General features: G+C 32.1%; 1 protein-coding gene across 2 annotated transcripts in view; it reads right to left on the bottom strand.

Moving 5' to 3' along the window:
- LOC114326465 (protein still life, isoforms C/SIF type 2) overlaps positions 1-19,896 on the bottom strand; it is a 684,303-nt gene that overhangs the window by 24,501 nt on the left and 639,906 nt on the right. For both annotated transcript variants that reach the window (XM_050656785.1, XM_028274852.2), the window contains 3 exons: positions 9,188-9,531; positions 5,469-5,607; positions 2,099-2,202 (listed from right to left, as the gene is read on the bottom strand). In XM_050656785.1, the coding sequence (XP_050512742.1) occupies positions 2,099-2,202; positions 5,469-5,607; positions 9,188-9,531 (587 nt within the window). The remainder of the gene's footprint in view (positions 1-2,098; positions 2,203-5,468; positions 5,608-9,187; positions 9,532-19,896) is intronic.

Raw genomic sequence — 19,896 nt, 5'->3', positions numbered from 1 at the left:
TGGCCCCTTTTTTTTGGTAAAAAAAATCGTGAAAACCTCCCTCTATTTAGCACCCTAAATGAAATTAATCGTTTGGTTTTACCATCTATTTTAACTGTATGTGTATTGTTTATATGATCTGTAAGTTTAATTGGTTTGAAGTGTTTATTTTTTAAAACATTTGGTTTTAGAGTAAAAAAAAATTCCTAAAAATTTTTAAAAAATTTCATTTTTTCAAAATAACTTAAAAAGTATTAGTGATAAGAAAAATCTTAATGAGTAAAAAAATGTAGGTTTTGCTATTATAAATATGCTAGTTTCATTTTGTTCCTCCTTCAGACAAAAATTGGAAGATATGGCTGTTCAAAATTTGCATACACTCGTGATTAGTGACCCATTCAAGCTATCAAGCTTTCTCAATTATAACCCTTTCAAAAATAAACACTTTAAACCGGTGAGACTGGCAGATCATATAAAAAATAGATAGGTAAGTAAATTGTTTGTAAAGAGGTAGCGATTAATTTCATTTGGGGAGCTAAACACGGCGAGATTTTCATGATTTTTTACAAAAAAAAAGAGGACCAACTTTATTTTGAGCGTAACTCGCTTATTTTTAATGCTAAAACTTTTGTTAACAATTAAAACAAAGCTCTTTATAAACACTTTAAAAAAGTTTAAATGGGTTTTTCCCAAAAAGTGCTTAATTTTTCGGTGATTTCACCTTGAAATATTCGATTTGGAATTAGACGAATAAGAACGTATTTTTCATGAGCTACAACTTTGTTTTTATTTGATTGATAGACTTTACTGATACACCATTTTTTGGGTTTTTTATAAGCTACACTTTTGCTAAGGATTTTTCTTTCAATAAAATATTCAGTTCTTGAGTTATTTGCGAAAAACCGTCTGAAATCTTGTGTTTTTGTCGAAAAATCAACATTTTTAATGGCAAATAACTCGAAAAGTATCGACTTACGTAAAAAACTCTATAGAACAAAAGTTGCTTAAAATCAGTCAATTTATCCATTTCCGGTCTTATCTTGAACGTATGTTTTCTCACCCCCGAGAAGGGGTGACTGTCACCCCCCAAGTAAAAGCAACCAACGGCACAATTTCAACTTTGAAGTGGAGGGTAAGTAGAACCTAAATCCAAATTTTCATGCAATTCGGAGTTGCCCCTGAAAATTACACGGTATCGCCGAATTTCCCGTTCAGTTACTGGGCTATTATGCACCAAGATGATTACGAGCAGAGAGCAACATTTTAGCTTTAGTAAATTGAAACTGACCCAAAAACACCGATTTCAAGGCTAAAAATGTAAGTTTAAAATATATTCAAAATAAAAAAAAAACTAATGCACTCAACCACACGGAATATGAATTATTTATTTCTTTTAGCCAAGAAAACAAAAAATAATGTGATTTTGCGAAAAAAAATTGTGGAGCAACTTATAAAAATTTTTTTAAGGGCTAAAATTTTCGGGATCTTATTTTTTCATCACAAAAAAGTAAAAAAATGATCGGGCAAAAGATAAAAAATCGATTTCTTTTGAACCACTCTACTGTCTATTTAAAAGCTGAATTCGACTATCTAAATTTCTCGAGTCTTTAACATTTAATTTCTTCATTACTGTCGCTACTGAACCTTGTCAGTACAAAGCTGTTGCTTCTTTTATGACCGAATCGCGGATCTGTATGCTATCCGGGTGTTTCCGATTTTCCTGATAAATAACACTCGACACAGGTAGGAGTCTCAATGCTGAGACTCTTCGTCGGCTGCTTGAGGGAAGACTTAATTTTCTTAGGACTCTTATATCCGTTCTCTGCTTTGGGACTGCTCTCCCTGGATCTCCTCGGAGTCTTAGGGCTAGATTTCCTCGAGTTTTTCGGACTTATACTATCGGAACGCTTTTTATTAGGACTACTTTTTCTGGATTGATTAGGGCTAGATTTGCGAGAGTGATTGGGGGTCGTTTTTCGAGATTGATTGGGGCTGGGGTCTTTTTTAATAATACCGCCGGTTTTTGAGGTTTCCTTTTTGGTATCACTAATTTGTCTTTGGGGGGATCTTGTTTTAACTATGTGGACTTCTGCTTTCACGGTTTGAACGTGTTGCTTACCTAGTTCTTCTGTATGCATCGGATGAAAGTTCTCGGGGGCGTGTGATGACTGGATCAGCCGTGCTTGACTACCGGTACTGCCTGCTGAAAGCGTTGACGTAGTACTGAAAACAGACATAAAATTAGTAAACCAATACCAATCAACTTTTATTTATTACTAAACAAAACATATATACCAATATTATGGTTACCATAATATTGGTCTAATGTATATGTAATGAAAACCATTATATTATGGTTTTCATTACATTTAGACCTATGAAAAACATCGATATCTACTTGATGCTGATTTCATTTTCCTTTTACATCGCAATCTTTTTTAATTTTGGCCTCTACATTTATTTGCAGCTATATATTTATTGGTATTCTTTTAGACAATTTGTATTTAAGACTTTTAAGCATACGCGTCCTTCCGTTAGGGATCCTTGAGGTAACCTTGCCATTACGGGAGGCATCTAAACATTCCGTATATGTATTTGGCACCTAGGACTTTTCTATTGGATATTTCAACCAATAGGCGGCGAGTGTTATTCGAATAGAATGTTATTCGGTGCGAAATTCGTATATGGAATGTAAAATATATTCGTAGGCCGAAAAAGACAACTTTTTATTAGAGTCAGTTAAAAGGACGTTGATTTTAAAATATTTTTAATGTATTATAAATAAAAATGAAACAATTATAGTATTTGGAATATTATTTGGTGCGAAATTCATATGCTTTGTATAAATTTATAATGTCGACTTTGTATTTATTTACATTGATTACAATGTATTTAAAACTTTTTGGCAAATCCATTTGTAAATAAACAATAATTTATAGAATAAATAATAATATTTAAAATACAACCGCAAACATATAACCAAGTTAACGCATTTTCGTCTAATAGCACACAGCCCTAAACTTTAACAGAATTGAATAGCTGAAACAGATCTAAACATACTAAACAACACGTGCAAGTCAATAAAAATTCTGGGAAAGCGAAACCTTATATAAATAAGAAATAATAAAGAATCTAAATCAAAGAGTCTAAATAAAGAATCTAAAGAGTCAAATAAAGAAATAATGTCTTCCAAATCTATACTATTCCTAAAAGAAAAGAAAAATGGTTCAGATTTAATTAAAGTACAGAGCCTCTACTATGTCCTTATACGTATTTCGGAATAATCGTTTCCTCATCGGAGCACCTGGGTAGAGGCACTAAACTGAAATCAAATATTTTCATATTTCCTGACTTATCAGACTATACCATTCCATTTATAAGTTTCGCACGAAATAACATTCCATATAGGTAATAATTATTGTTTTATTTTTCTTTAATAATAAATTTACAAAATATTTTAAAATCAGTCTTCTTTAACTCACTTTAATAGAAAGTCGCCTTTTTTAGTTTACGAATATTTAACATTCCGCATAAGAATTTCGCACCAAATAACATTCCAAATACTATGTTTTATTTTTATTTAGTAATACATTACCAAGTATTTTAATCAATCTCCTTTTAACTGACTCTAATAAAAAGTTGTCTTTTTCGATCTACGAATATTTAAAATTCCGTATATGAATTTCGCACCGAATAACATTCCGTATATGTGTTTGGCCCCTCGCCGCCTATCGGTTGAAATATGGCCGCATGATGCAAAGAACCAATAGAAATGTCCTAGGTGCCAAATACATGGAATGTTTAGACGCTTACGGAAGAATACTTTTGCAAATAGAGGCTACTGACTAATGCAACGAAAACTGAAGTGTGTTGTTTTCATCTGAATCATACCCAAGCCAACTAAAAACTCCCCATGAACTTTGAAAACAGACTACTGACTCGTAGCTCAACAGCAAAATATCTTGGACTAACTCTTGACAGAACTTTAAGTTTGAAATAACATCGACAGAGAAAGGCAGCAAAACTAAAAATCCGAAGTATTACAATCCAAAGCAATCTGGCACCACGTAGGGTTTGGCTCTCGGACTTGTATACTCGGTAGTTGAGTATGCTTTCCTGGTATGTCTCAATATCAAAAACATGAAGATTGTTGACACCCAATCAGACTAGAAAATGCGAGTGATCTTAGGTACAATTTAGACTAACACCAAACTATTGGCTTGTCATTCTTAGTCACATTACACTGCCTAAACTACGATAAAGTCATTCTCCTGTCAAAGAACATAGAAAAATCCTTGGTAACCATAAACTACCCATCCAACCAGGCTAACCATCAACTACCCATCCACCATGACAAGCTTGAAATCGAAATAAACACACCACGACTGTGCTGCGGATATCCTCCATTGCTAAGGGCCACCTCCTTACATCAGGAACATTTCAACCTCACCAACGCCTGGAGAAGACAATGGGAGAGCGACTCAATAGAGGAAGTACACCAAATAGCCTGTATCGACCAGAAAGCGCCAGATTTTGAACTGACCCTCATTAGATGGACAATGCTGAATAGAAAAAAACACACAGTAGTAGATGTATTGATAGCATACATAGATGGGAAAACACTCTTATTCCTGGGTCTGACTGTGATGCGCTGATGCGCAACGACAGATTGTTGATCAATATTCTCGAAGACGGTTACTTGGAGTTTTTGAGGAGTTTCTGAACGCGACCGAAATTTTTTTAGATTGTATTGATAAATTAGATGTTCCTTTATTCTTAAACACATACAAACACGATACTGGATGTCTGTAACTCACGACAAATTTTATATTCATAAGTGTTATATATTAGCAAATATTTAATGGTTAATACTTATGAATTTGACGTCAAACATCAGTTGCGTCAAATGTCAGATGTCTGCATTTTCTGTAATGGTATTTCAGATCAGGATAGCAAACATTAGATGTCAAATTTAGTATCAAAGTTAATATTATGTCTTGTCATAGTTAATTTAATATTAAAAATCCATAAAAAAAATTGTTAAAAGGGTAGGCGCAAACTTTCGTCTCTAATGCTTTTTAAATGCATTCATTTTTTTAGAATTTTCAGAAAACTAATAAGTATTTTAAAAAAATTTATACGCAGAATGAAAGACTACAAGAGTCGACAGTCCCTGAAAACTTCTATAATGTTTATTTTAATAAGTTACAGGGGTAAAAAAAAGAGAAAATTTAGTGTGATTTTTAATTTTAAATACCTCATTCAAAAGAAACTTTTTGATTATTCCAAGGGACTTTTGTCCCTCGGTAATAATGTAATCTTTCATTCTGCGTCTAAATTTTAAAAAGATATTTCTAGTTTTGACTGGACTCGAAAAAAAAAATTAAATCATTTAAAAAGCATTGAAAAAGTGAAATCATTTAAAACTAAAAGCTTTTTACACGTTACAATGAATATATTATTTTGAAAAATGACTATTTGAATGATACCTGAGTGTTAAGTGATTCGGCGTTTTGCCTAAACCGGATTTGGGTTTGATGGTTCCTGTTTGGGAATCTTCTTCCCCTTCTGATTTAGCTCCAGCTTCTATTCTGTCGTGATGGTGGTGGTCAGACCGTTTAGGTGGATCTACAAAATTGTAATTTTAGTAGTTTTATTATATTTTAATATAAAGTAATAGTCCTGGATCCTGCGTACCAAAAACATGTTTATTAATAGCAAGCTGGAATTTTGTTAATAGTTTAACGGTGTTAGCTGGATCAGGGAACGCAAACTTTTACGAAAACCTCCAAAAAAATAAAGGAAGGATGAAAATTTGGCAAGAGGTACTTGAAATTGTCTATTATTATATAAGAAAAAGTTTACAATTCTACATCCCCTCCATTTTACAAAAAATGGAAAATGCGGGGTGAAAATATTTTTCTCGGGGGTGAAAAAATATACGTTCAAAATAAGTCCGGAATTGGATAATATGACTAATTCTAAGTAACTTTTGTTCTATAGAGTTTTTTTACTAAGTCAATATTTTCGAGTTATTTGCGAGTGACTGTGTTCATTTTTAACTAAAAAAAAATGTCTTGGAACGGTTTTTCGGAGATAACTCAAAAAGTAAGTATTGTAGCAAAAAAAAATATTCTTAGTAAAAATATAAGTTTAAAAAAATTTAAAAAAAATGGTGTATGCGTGAGATCTGCAGACCCAGTAGAAGCAGAGTTGCAGCTAATGAAATGTAGGTTCTTCTTCGTCAAATTCCAAATCGAATATTTCAATGTGAAATAACCAAAAAACGAAGCACTTTTCGGGGAAAATTCATTACAACCTTTTTAAAGTATTTAAAAAAGGTTTATTTCTGATTTTTAAAAAAACTTCTAACGTTAAAAGTAAGTGAGTTACGCTCAAAATATTGTTGGTCCCTTTTTTTTTTGTTAAAAAATTGGCGAAAATCACCCCTTAATTAGCTTCTCAAATAAAATTAATCGTTACCGCTTTACAAGTTACTTTACTTATGTATTGTTTATATTATCTATAAGTTTCATTGGTTCAAAGTGCTCAGTTTGAAAAAAATTGGGTCTAACATTTTTTTTTAATTTTGGAATAAATCGTAATTGTTTATGGAATTAACTTAAAAACAATTAGGAATACCTAAAATCGCAAAGAGTAATAAAATGTACGTTTTGCTTTTCTGAATATTTTTGATTTTTTGTTTTCTTGTTAGACAAAAATTGGTTATGCTATCAAAATTTGCCTAAACTCGTGATTATTTACTCGTTCAAGCCATTTTAACTACAGCTTTTTCAAAACGAAGCACTTTGAACCGATGAAACTTACAGATCATATAAATAATACATAGACAAAGGAACTTGTGAAGTGGTAATATTAAAATGTTTATGTGATGCTAATTGGGGGGTGATTTTCGCGATTTTTTTACCAAACAATAAAAGGGACCAACAATATTTCGAGCGTAATTCACTTACTTTTAATATTACAAGTTTTTTTAAAAAACAAAAATAAACCTTTTTTAAACACTTTAAAAAAGTTAAAATGAATTTTCCCCTTAAAGTGCTCCGTTTTTGCGTTATTTCACATTGAAATATTCCATATGAGATTTGACGAAAAAGAACCTACTTTTCATTAGCTGCAACTCTGCTCCTACTGGGTCTACAGACCTCATGTATACAACATTTTTTTTAATTTTTGATGGGCTATATTTTTGCTTAGAATATTTTTTCGCTAAAATATTTACTTTTTGAGTTATCTCCGAAAAAACCGTCCAAAAACATGTTTTATTTTGTTAAACATGATCATATTCACTCGCAAATAACTGGAAAAGTATTGACTTAGTGAAAAAACTCTATAGAAGAAAAGTTCTTTAGAATTAGTCATTTTATGCAATTCCGGTCTTATTTTGAATGTATTTTTTCATCTTCGAGAGGGGGGTATTCCCCGCCATTTTTGTAAAATGGAGGAGATGTAGAATTGTAAACTTTTTCTTATATAATAATAGACAATTTCAACTACCTATTCCCAAATTTTCATCCTTCCTTTATTTTTTTTGGGGTCAGATTGTTCTTTGATTGGGCTATGTCTAGTCGGACAAACTTTGATGTATGGAAACACTGGAACAGGGTAAATTTTAATTGTGGAACGTGATTTTAATTGTGGATCTTGCCATCCTGACAAGTTTATGATTGTGAAAATTAGCAGGTTGTTTTTAAGTTTATTCAATAGCAAACTTTAAATAAAATATGAAAAAATGTTTGTCCAACAAATATGTTGGGCTTTTAATAAGTCCGACAGGTAGAACATGTTCAATGACAGGAATTATGTTGGTGATAAATAGCTGTCTAATTTTTGCATGAGAGTTTAATGAAAGTGTAACAAATCAATTGGAAGTTCTGTCCGACAAAATACATGGGACGTTTTCGTAGTCTGACGTTCGAAACCTGTAACCTGTTCCACAATTAAAACTTCCCCTGTTCCAGTGTTCCCGTGCATTAAAGTTAGTTTGACTAGACATCGTTAAGCTATTAACAAATTTTCAGCTTGCTTTAATAAACTTTTTTTTGGTACGCGGGATCCAGGCCTACAAACTGAAGATATATAAAAAAGTATTAGAAATCAAAATTTAGATATGTCAGTATCAATATAACGATTTCAAAGAGGTCAAAGAGTTTATATATCTTCAATAACCTCAACAGAAGGGAAGGAGAATTGCAAGCTATTATTATCTATTAAAGTACTTAGCTAAACAACGTCTCAAAAAACTCTTTAAAAACTGTATAGAAAACTGGCATGAAAGAGGAGTAAGAGACATGGAACCTATCCAAAACAGACGAATCCTTTCGATCGACTTTTGAAAGAAATGTACTACGCAAAATATTCTGGGCGGTATTTGAAAATGGAGTATCTACAAGTCTAAATTTTGTGGAAAAGAAATTACCACCAAGTCTATTTTTTGGACTGTTGCATTTTATGATGTAAACCTAACGTTAACACCACATGTTGGTTCATTATAACTTCTAAGTATTTGGCTCCATTTTTCCATTCGATGGGTCTGCCTTGCTCTGTCAGCTGTGTTTTTGGGCTATCTCTTTTTTATTTGAAGATAACTGCCTATGTCATCTCCGGTTTTAGGGTAGTTTCGAATGGATACCCCATTCTTCTATTGTCTCCAGTAACGTCGGGTTTTTGCCAGTTATATCCATGTACCTGTGTTTTTCCGCTTTTGCAGTGTCGCCTGCGTAAATGCTGAGTCGTATTCCGGTAGTAGTGTTCTTGGAACGTCTGCTATGTATATGCTACACAAAACGGGTGATAAGGTTGCCCTTTTTAGAACAGAACATCCTATATGGACCCTGAACCTTTGGTCGTCTAAGTACGAGGTGATGAGTCTCACCTCGTACTTCACCTCGTAGATAATTTTGTCTGTTAATCCCATATGCTACACTCTGTCAAAGGCTTTGCTTATATTCAAGAAAGCTGCTTCTGTGTATTTGTTGTTATTGAATCCAGTAGTTCAGTAATTGTGTTTCAGAGATTACTATTTGCCTATCTATTTGGAGTCTGGATCGGATGCCTCACTCTGGTGTCTTGCTGACTGCTGGAAGTAAATTAATTGGCCTGTAGTTCAACGAAATATGTTATTTTTCCAGGCTTTGGTATCATGACTACATGGATTTCTATATAATATACATTAAAATTAACTTACCTACGGTATCTCCAACTGTTTTACTCCTAGACCTAAACATGGGTGGTTCATCAGCTTCTGTACTGATATTGTCATAATCTATATTGCCGGCTGAGTTCCTCTGTGAGGGTTTCACCTTCTTAACTTTTCCTAAAGTGTGTGAACCTTGTACTATAACAGTCCTCGGTTGTCGTTCTGGTCGTTCCAACGTTTGACTGTTGATGTGACTACTGCCTTTGTGGCCAGTGACCAAAATAATCCCTGGGCCCGCTCCTGGCTTAGTTTGAGGTATTGACATATTTCGAACCGACTCCCTGATGATTTGTCGTATTGTTTTTAGGAATGCGTTGCGAAATTCTGCTGTACTGTAAAAGAATAAGAAATATTTAATAACATAAATGCGAACGTTACTTAGAAATACATACAGAGTGGACCAACATTCTCGAAACGCCTTATTAACTATGGACGATCATCGTATAAAAACCGGGATACGCCTATTCTGTAATATGGTCATATTAAATTTGATGCTTGCGATTTTGCTATATTTACCATTTTTCTAATATCATTAGTCACGGTGGTCTTTTAAATACAGTACTCTGTATACATTCAAGAAAATACATCACAACTATAACACGTCTTCGTTTTGGTCACGCTTGTTATCCCACACACCTGCATAAAATTCGTGTTCTCGAAAATGATCGATGTCCAAGTTGTGATAAAAACGGTGATTTAGATCATATTTTTTTCAATGCCAAAAACTATCTTCTTCTTCTTATGCCGTCTTCTAACGAAGGTTGGTGATGGCGATCACTTTTTTAAAGGCTCCTCTGTCTTTTGTAACGTGAAATATCTGTTCAACACTGAGGTTAGTCCAATCTCTGATATTCCTCAGCCAAGATTTTTTCTTTCTTCCCAAGCCTTTTTCCCCTCTACTCTTCCTTACATGATGACGTGTAGCAGAGAGTATTTATCACTACGAAGTATGTGGCCCACATACGTTGCTTTCTTATTTTAATTGTGTTCATAAGCTTCCTGCCATGTCCAATTCTTCTTAACACTTCCTCGTTTCAGACTTTTGCAGTCCAAGGAATTTTAATAATACGCCTATACAGCCACATTCCGAATGCCTCCAATTTTTTTACAGATTGTGCATTTAAGAGATAAAAATGAAATAGATCGATTTATTCAGCAGCTACATAGACTTAAGATACCAGCTCCGTTTAATATCTTTAGTATCTTAGCTAATGGACAAGAGAGTATTTATGCATTGGTGATGTTTCTGTCAAGTACCAAAATAGTTTTGTAGTGTCAAGTATTAAAAGTATATATGTGTGTATATGTGTATGTATGTATATAAAGAAAATGTGGTGAGCAACTTGGACAGTCCATAGCAAGCAGATTTCGAATTGAGTAGGGAGCTGCGGAAGATAAAAACAAAGAAAAAACTTGCTATGGAACTTTGAGGAAGGACCTCACCGTCTTGTTTATTATTATTCTTATAATATTATAACTATATTATTGTTATTGTTATTAAATTTTTATAAATCGTTTTTGAACACACCTATGATGTTGAAAGGAAGCTATAATTAGCTTACCTTAGCTTAGTACCATCTTTTTAATTTCAGTACTTAAACTACGTCTCAACAGCTACTGAACTAATTTTTTTTCGTTATTGATATTTTATGGACTTTATGGTCTGTAAATATTTATTCTTATTGATATACTTAGTAGTCATGGTGTGACTGGTTGATTGACATAGAGTCCATGCCATTAAAGAAACTTATATTAATTCATATTTGCTTTCATATCTAATTGTTTCATTGTTTATACAGGGTGTTTCAAAAAGGTATGTCATAAATTAAATCACGCATTCTGGGGACAAAAATAAATTGATTGAATTCAACTTACCTTAGTACAAAAGTGTACACAAAAAAAGTTACAGTCCTCTGAAATTACAAAATGAAAATAGATTTTTTTTCATATATCGAAATCTCTTAGAAATTTTTCAAAAATAGACATGTGGTATTCTTATGGCAGCAATTTCTTAAAAAAAAAATTAAAGTAAAATTTGTGCACCCCATACAAATTTTATGGGGGTTTTGCTCCCTTAAACCCCCCAAACTTTTGTGTACGTTTAATTGGAACGTACACGAACATTTGGGGGGTTTAAAGGAACAACACCCCCATAGAATTTTTTTGTAAACATATTAAAAAAGAAGCCGCATCTTGATAAAACTTGGCTTATCGAAAAAATACTAAGAGGCAAAAAAGTTTTAAAAACATTGTGTTTAACTAATAGTACCACAATAATGAAATAATTGGAACGTACACAAAAGTTTGGTTGGGGGTTTAAGGGAGTAAAACCTCCATAAAATTTTTATGGGGTGCACAAATTTCACTTTAATTTTTTTTAAGATGTTCCTGCCATAAGAATGCCACATGTCCATTTTCAATAAAATATCTCTAAGAGATTTCGATATATGGAAAAAAATCGATTTTCATTTTGTAACTTCACAGGAATTCAAACTTTTTTTGTGTACACTTTTGTACTAAGGTAAGTTGGATTCAATCAATTTATTTTTGTCCCCGGAATGCGTGATTTAATTTATGACATACCTTTTTGAAACACCCTGTATAAGTTTAAATAAGTATTTTAACCATTAGAGCATTATCTAATTATTGTCAAACTATCGTCAAACCATCGCTTTTAAGACTCGTAATAATAGCTTGAATATTGAAGCATTATACCTAATATATCTGTTTCCAATTAACACTTCAGCACACCGGACGGAAATAGATATATAACGTTTTAGATTCCATTTCAGAGGAAATGCTGGATAATTATAAAGCTTTCACATATCCAATAAACCATTAGTTTGCACTAGTTGTCAAAGTAGATAATATATTTAATTCTCAAATTTGATTCGCAAAGTGATAAAGAGAAACCACGTTTGATGCACTGCTGCACAAGGGACTTGAATAATTTGGATGAAGTCATTTAATAACACGAGTGAATCTTCTAACAAATCTATTTTAAACTAATTTGACAGTATTTGCTGATGCCGTTTTATAATGATATCTGTAGTTTGATTTGCTTTTCAGTTATTTTCTAGGTACTGCATATTTCAAGCTAACAAATTTATTTATTTATGTCAACGGTAGAACTATTTTACAATTTAAAATGAAAACAAAATATATAAAATTATAAATGAGATTATATATAAGTATTAAAATTTTTTAAATTGGATTCGATAGAGAATTAATACACTAAGCACAGAAAAAAGTGAAAATATTATTACAGATTTAAGTTTAAATTTTTATGAAAAGTTTTAAAGTTAATATTGTCCAGTTATAAAGAGTAATTAATAATATTATTAATTAACTTACGCAGAAACAACACACAATTAATTCTGCAGTCTTTTATTGGTGTATTAGTAAATTTATACATTTCTCCTTCTTTTTTCTTAGCTTTTCCCGTTTAGGTGTCGCTGTTCCTTAGTGTTCTTTGCCACATGGTTATGTCCATCTTCCTATCTTCTTCATCTGTCTACATCTTCTTCTCTACAAAGTCATCTAGGACAAACTCCATCTTCTGGGTTTTCCTCTATCCCTCTTTCCCTCAACTTCTAACAGCTCTATCTTTTGTCCTATATAGTTTTCATTTATACGTCCGACGTGACCAAATCATTGCAGTTTTGCTCTTAGATATTTCCTTATCTTGTCCCTTCTAGTCTTATCCAACATCCTCCGTATCATTATCATTTCAGCTACCTTTAACTTATTTCTGTGAACCCTCTATATATGCCAAACTTCATCGCCATACACCAACGCTAGCCTCACCACACTGTTGCATATACATATTTCCTTTCAGCCTTTCCCCTATTTTCGAACCCTTTCCAGCCTTTCCCCTGCTTATTACCTACCAATTAAACTAAATATCTTGCATCCTGTGGGAAATTTCTCTAATGTCCCATTTTCCGTTATTTAGAAGGCAAAGTTTTCAATTATGCTACTCGCCCCAGTTTTCCCCAAGTAATTCGATGTTCCCAACCATTCCTGTTACTCCCAACCACATATTATACTCTTTTTCGATCTGCTAACCTTAAGTCTTCTCTCTTCAATATCCCTTCTCCACCCTTAAAACTTCTCCTCCAACATTTCTTTGCTTTTCTCGACTAACGATATTATTTGCAAATTCACCAACAAATTCCCCCTCTTAACTTTCCTATTAGTACATCCATAACAAGATTAAACAGATAGGGACTGAGAAACATCTAACAGAACAATAGAATAAAAGTAAAAGTAAGAAATAAACTAAATGACCCAATTGAAGCTGGCAATGGGATACGACAGAGGGATTCCCTGAGTCCTTTATTGTTCATGATCATGGATGAAATAATAAAAAAAGTAAGGACTAAAAAGGGATACCAAATAGGAGAAAAACAATTTAAAATAGTGTTCTATGCAGACGAGGCAATACTAATCTCTCAAAGTGAAGATGATTTACAACGAATGCTGCATCAATTTATTATAACCACCAGAAAATTTAACAAGTTAATTTCCTCAAAAAAGAGAAAATACATGAACAGCAAATCCAATGAGATGTAAATTGGAGCTGGAGGGTCAGACAATAGAACAAGTTGTGGAGATTAAAGATCTTGGCATCACACTATCTAGCTACGGAAAACTCGAAACAGAAATGGAATATCAACTGAAAACACGGACAATAGACAATATAGAGAAATAGACGGAAAACAGTATGGAGAAATAAAAATATCGGTAAAGAAGTGAAAGGCAGAATTTACAAAAGAGTCATCAGACCAATAATGACATACGCGGCAGAAACACGACCTATTGTCGCCAGGTGGGGTACAACGGCCTCCTTTATTCAGATGGACTTACCCAAGTTTTTTAATGTATTTTGACCCGTAGAACACGAATTTTTTGGGTAACAGTTGATCCGGATGTCGATAAGTTTGTTATAAACAAAGAACTTGAGGAATTACATACCAGCGATTTTTCGCAAAACAAAACATTTTTTTGTATTTTTTGGGTCATTCCAAGCAAAACATGTTTATTTATTATTTATTGACGGACCGAAGTCCATTAGTACATGATACAATGAAAATATCACACAAATTAGAAAAACAATTCAAAATAAGATCTAGTAGTTACAAAATTGGTAAATACATAACAAACGATAATAAAAAATAAAATTACTTGCTCTCATTTAACAATTGAGAGCTAGAACATTTTGCAATTGACAAATACAACTTATCTTAGAAGAAAGACAATAACAGTAATTGACAAATCAGTCTTAAAATTAGAGAATTAAGTTAAATATAAATGTAATTGTGTGGAAAACGCAGTAAAGTCGTTCATAAAGAAATCAATATGCGGAGATAATGTGTTTGCTAATTTAATAGTTTTACAGAGATAGGAACTTGAACCATAGTTTGTACGGTTAATGACTTCGTGGAAGGTGGTCACAGAACGGGTGGTTCTTGAAGGTACACGTAGACCAATTTTATTTAAGAGTGGGATACAGAATTTATGACCATGAATTAAGTTATATAAGAAGCAAAGATCTTTATGTTGACGACGACTCTGTAATGAGTTAAGTCGAATAATTTACAGTAAAGACTCATAACTTTGACCAGTGAAATGCATCTTATAAGCATAATAACGTAAGAATTTACGCTGTACTTGTTCAATTTTATTAATGTGACAATTATATTGAGGTGACCAAACACATGATGCATAATTTAAATGTGGTCTAACCAAAGAACAATAAAGAAGTTTTAAAAAACGACCAGTCGTGTTCTTACAAGTTTTTTTGGAGCATGCATAGTTTTCGAGATAAACGCGGTGGAACTTTCAAAAAATCGAAAAATTGCAATTTTTGAACCCGAATAACTTCTGATTAAAAAATAAAATAGCAATTCTGTTTACCGCATTTCAAAGTTCAAGAAAAATTCTATCCGTTTTAATTATTTGGATTGCTAAAACTTAATTTTTTATTGTTAAACAAAGCTATAAGCACATAGTGCATGAGAGATGTTTTCATGCAACTCTAATTTAAAATTGAACGAGTAGGCGCGCATACAAACAGGCCATTTCTACGTAGCATGCATTAAAACGCATGCATTGGGAACGGGAAACACTATTTGTTTATAGTTTTGTTTAACAATAAAAAAATTAATTTTTAGAAATGCAAATATTCAAAACCGATAGAATTTTACTTGTACTTTCAAATGCGGCAATCAGAATTGATATTTTATGTTTTAATCAAAAGTTATTCGGGTCCAAAAATTGCAATTTTTCGATTTTTTGAAATAGGCCAATCAAGTTAGGTTTTTACTAGACATAACGGAAAAGACGAGGTTTGACAGTTGAAATGTGTAGTATGAGATATTACAAAAAGACTACCATCTTTGGATTCATCAATTTTTTAGTGGAACATTTTTTAAATAAACAATAAAAACGTCAAACTTAGTTTTTTACTCATAACCTAAAAACTTGTTTATTTAGAAATTTGACGTCCACAATTAACTTTCTCAGAAAAAAAGATACATCGAATGAGATATGCCAAATAAAAATCGGTTAATAAACAAAAAAGTTATTGCAAAACGGATGACAAAATCACTGTTTTTGAATATAGTTAATAACAATTTTATTGTTTGTTAAAATACATTTTAATATACCCAAAATTGAGGGCACTATGGTGTTTGAATGGTGTGCAAAAAATGGTCCAGATCTGTTAAATAGTTTTCGTAAAATTGAATTTGTTTATAAAATTTTTTGAAAAATGAGCTAATTTCTGAGGCTGGTCCAATTAATATGGCTGCATGTATCTCAATAATCCGGGGCTCATTTCCTTCGTTAAGATGTATACTAACTGCTTATGAAAAAAAAAGTAAAAAAAAGTTACATATACGTACAAAAAATTATTTGTTAATAAATAGCAGTTTTTAAGCTTATAAACAATTACAATAATTTCGTAGAAATTAGATCAAATTAAATGGCAATAAAAAATACGCAAAGCTGGTTAAAATACACAACTTTCAAAAAAAAATTTTAGGTCCTACGACCCTTGGGGTCTGAGATAGCCCCTTTTTTTGAAAAAATCACTGTTACGTTAATTAACAACACTAAGAGCTGAAATTAACCAATCTTTTATAAGAAAAGTCAAAGTTTTTAACAAAGTTTTTAGTAAGAAAGAATGTTAAAAATTGTTTAAATAGGAGTGTTATAAACACAGAGTATTTTGCGTTCCGAATAAAGTAAAAAATAGCGGGCCTAGTCGACTGACTGAATAGTGGGCGCGGTTGGCGACCGGCATGCGGCAGCAACTATTAAAATTACGTTATCCCGACCACAAAAATCCACTTTAAGGTGAATGACAAATTTTCGTCATTCCTTATGTTTTCGAGGTCTCTGAATCCGAATATGGAGTTAATTTTTTTCTAGAATTAGTGGAACATGTTCAAAAATCAAATTTTATGCAAAAATGCGAAAAATCAATTTTGATGATTTTTCAATTTTAACTCACTGTATTTTTGGTCGCTGTAAATATATCCTTTTGAAAATTTTACTGTGTTATCTTTGAAGCATTTAGATAACAATGAGATTTGTCCAAAATGACTCAACACGTTAAAAGAGAAGTTGTTAATTTTTAAACATTTTGTCGTCAGATTTCGTTAGTTTCATGTTTACTTAAAAAAGTTGAGTGACAAACTTTTTAGTTTATAATTTTAATTAACACAGAAAGAAAATATAATTTATGAAGAAGTTTTCCAAAAAAATTTAATTTAAAATATGCAATAGGAAAAATGTTATGTGACTTTATAGACGAGCGGCACACCCCAAAAAAAGCTTATTTCTCGAGATACTGATACTAATTTTGGTCATACTTTATATTTTTGATGGTGTCCAAAACTAAAATTAGGGTTGTTTTGAATTTTACGTGGGGGAACATTATCAAAATCGCAACTTTACCCTAAAAATAAAAAAAAATCACGTTTTTTTGAGTTTAATTTGCTACAACTCTGTTCCATTGTAATATTTTTTTCTGATATTTTTATACCTATATATGTCTCACCTTTCTGAAGACAATGGGACCTGCTTCAATATTTCTGTCTTGCCATAAAGAAAGTTATAAATTGTTTGAAATAAAAGGTGCAGATTCTTGAATTGCAAAGTTTAATCGCAAAAGTTTAGTAACAAAATTTGAAATTTAGCTGTTTAATTAATTTTAAGTTAAAATCTAGTGCACAGAGAACAAAATGTTTTATAGAAAAAAGTGGTGTAACTTTTAATTTTAAGAAAAACGTGATTTCATCTTTTTTTATTTTTAGGGTAAAATTGCGATTTTGACAATGTTTCCCCATCTAAAATTCAAAATAAAACTCATTTTCGTTCCAGCACGCAAAGTATAAAGTAAGACCAAAATTAGCCATTCACCACACAGCGGTTGATATCTCGAGAACTGAGCGTTTTTTTTTTGGGGAGTAAAAGGTACCACTCGTCTATAAGGTCGCGTAACTTTTTTTCTGTTGCATATTTTGACTTTGTGGCCTTTTTATTGTTATTTTTTAAATTTATTTGTTTAAAATATAATTTTACTAAATAAATGTACAACATAATAATATTCATAAAATTCAAGTTTCTACCAAAATATATAAATATAATATTAAGCTTCAAATCCGGTATACTGTCAATGTTAAAAATGTGCTGCAACGGTCTAGCGCTAGCGAATGCTAGTCCGCGAATTTATTCTCATTCGGCTGCGCCCATCATTTTTTTTTACTTTAGTCGGAACGCAAAATACTCTTTCTTTATAACAATACTGTTTAAACGTTTTTTAACATTTTTTCTTGCAAAAAACTTTGTTAAAAACTTTGACTTTTCTTATAAAAGATTGGTTAATTTCAGATCTTAGTGTTGTTAATTAACGTAACAGTGATTTTTTCAAAAAAAGGGGCTATCTCAGACCCCAACGGTCGTAGGACCTAAAAATTTATTTTAGAAGTTGTGTATTTTAACCAGCTTTTAGTATTTTTTATTGCTATTTAATTTGATCTAATTTCTACGAAATTATTGTAATTGTTTATAAGCTTAAAAACTGCTATTTATTAACAAATAATTTTGTGTACGTACATGTAATTTTTTTTACTTTTTTTTCATAGGGTATTAGTATACATCTTAACGAAGGAAATGAGTCCCTGATTATTAAGATACATTCAGCCATATTAACTGGACCAGCCTCAGAACTTAGCTCGTTTTTCAAAAAATTTTATAAACAAATTAAATTTTGCAAAAACTATTTAACAGATCTGAACCATTTTTTGCACACCATTCAAACACTATAATGCCCTCAAGTTTATGTATATTTAAACATATTTTAATAAACAATAAAATTGTTATTAACAATATTCAAAAACAGTGATTTTGTCGTCCGTTTTGCAATAACTTTTTTGTTAATTAACCGATTTTAATTTAGTGTATATCATTCGATGTATCTTTTTTTTTCTGAAAAAGTTACCTGTGGACGTCAAATTTCTAAATAAACAAGTTTTTAAGTTATGAGCAAAAAACTAAGTTTGACGTTTTGACTGTTTATTTAAAAAATGTTCCACTAAAAAATTGATGAATCCAAAAATGGTAGCCTTTTTGCAATATCTCATACTACACATTTCAACTGTCAAACCTCGTCTTTTCAATTATGTCGAAAAACGGCTTATTTTTTACTAACTTGATTGGTCTAAAAGTTCAACCGCGTTTATCTCGAAAACTATGCATCCTACGAAAAAACGTGTAAGAACATTTTTTGTTTGAAATAACCCAAAAAATACAAAAAAATGTTTTTTTTTGCGAAAAATTTCTGTTATATAATTCTTCAACTTCTTTGTTTATAACAACCTTATTCATATCCAGATAAACTGTTACCCAAAAAATTCGTGTTCTACGGGTCAAAATACATAAAAAAACTTGGGTAAGTCCATCTGAATTAAGGAGGCCGTTGTACCCCTCCTGGCGACAGAATTACTAACACAAAGACTAAGTAAAGATTGCTCGAAACAGCGGAGATGAAAACTCTTCGAATAATCGACGGTAAGGCACTATGGGACGGAGCTAGAAGTACAGATATAAGACGGAGATGCAAGGTAAAGAACATTAATAATTGGGTAAGAAACAGACGAGTAGAATGACCACATAAGCCGAATAACAACAAATAGAGTAGTAAGGACAGCTATAGACGGTTACCCAGTAGAAAGACGATTAGTGGAAAGACCACAACAACGATGGAACGACAACTTACTAGAGGCACATTGAAAAAACAGACAGAGCCATGTCTATACAAGAAGAAGAAGAAGAAGAAGAAGAAGAAGAAGAAGAAGAAGGACTCAATGAAGAGCCTTAATGTAAACTAATCGTCACTGGAATTTTGGGTCAATTAAACGCCAGTCCTCGTCTAGGAACTGTGTCGTACCAATCGTAAAATGTCTCTTTTCTCCTTGCCTTATTTCTCTACCAACGGTCTCAAAGCAAATAATGCATCCGTTGTCCTCCTTTCTGGACTAAGCCCAAACTGTTCTCCTCTCAATGTCTTTTTCCTGAACCTTTGCTCTACGGTTGTCTCCTATATTTTTATTGTGTGCGACATTAACTTATTCCCTCTATAGTTTTTGCCGTCCTGAATACTATAGTGCTATTTATGTTTATACAGT

Source organism: Diabrotica virgifera, chromosome 7 (genome assembly GCF_917563875.1).
Source record: "Diabrotica virgifera virgifera chromosome 7, PGI_DIABVI_V3a".
In the NCBI taxonomy this organism is placed as follows: Eukaryota; Metazoa; Arthropoda; class Insecta; order Coleoptera; family Chrysomelidae; genus Diabrotica; species Diabrotica virgifera.
The sequence above is the reverse complement of the archived record's forward strand: the minus strand, read 5'-3'. Positions and strand labels throughout refer to the sequence as shown.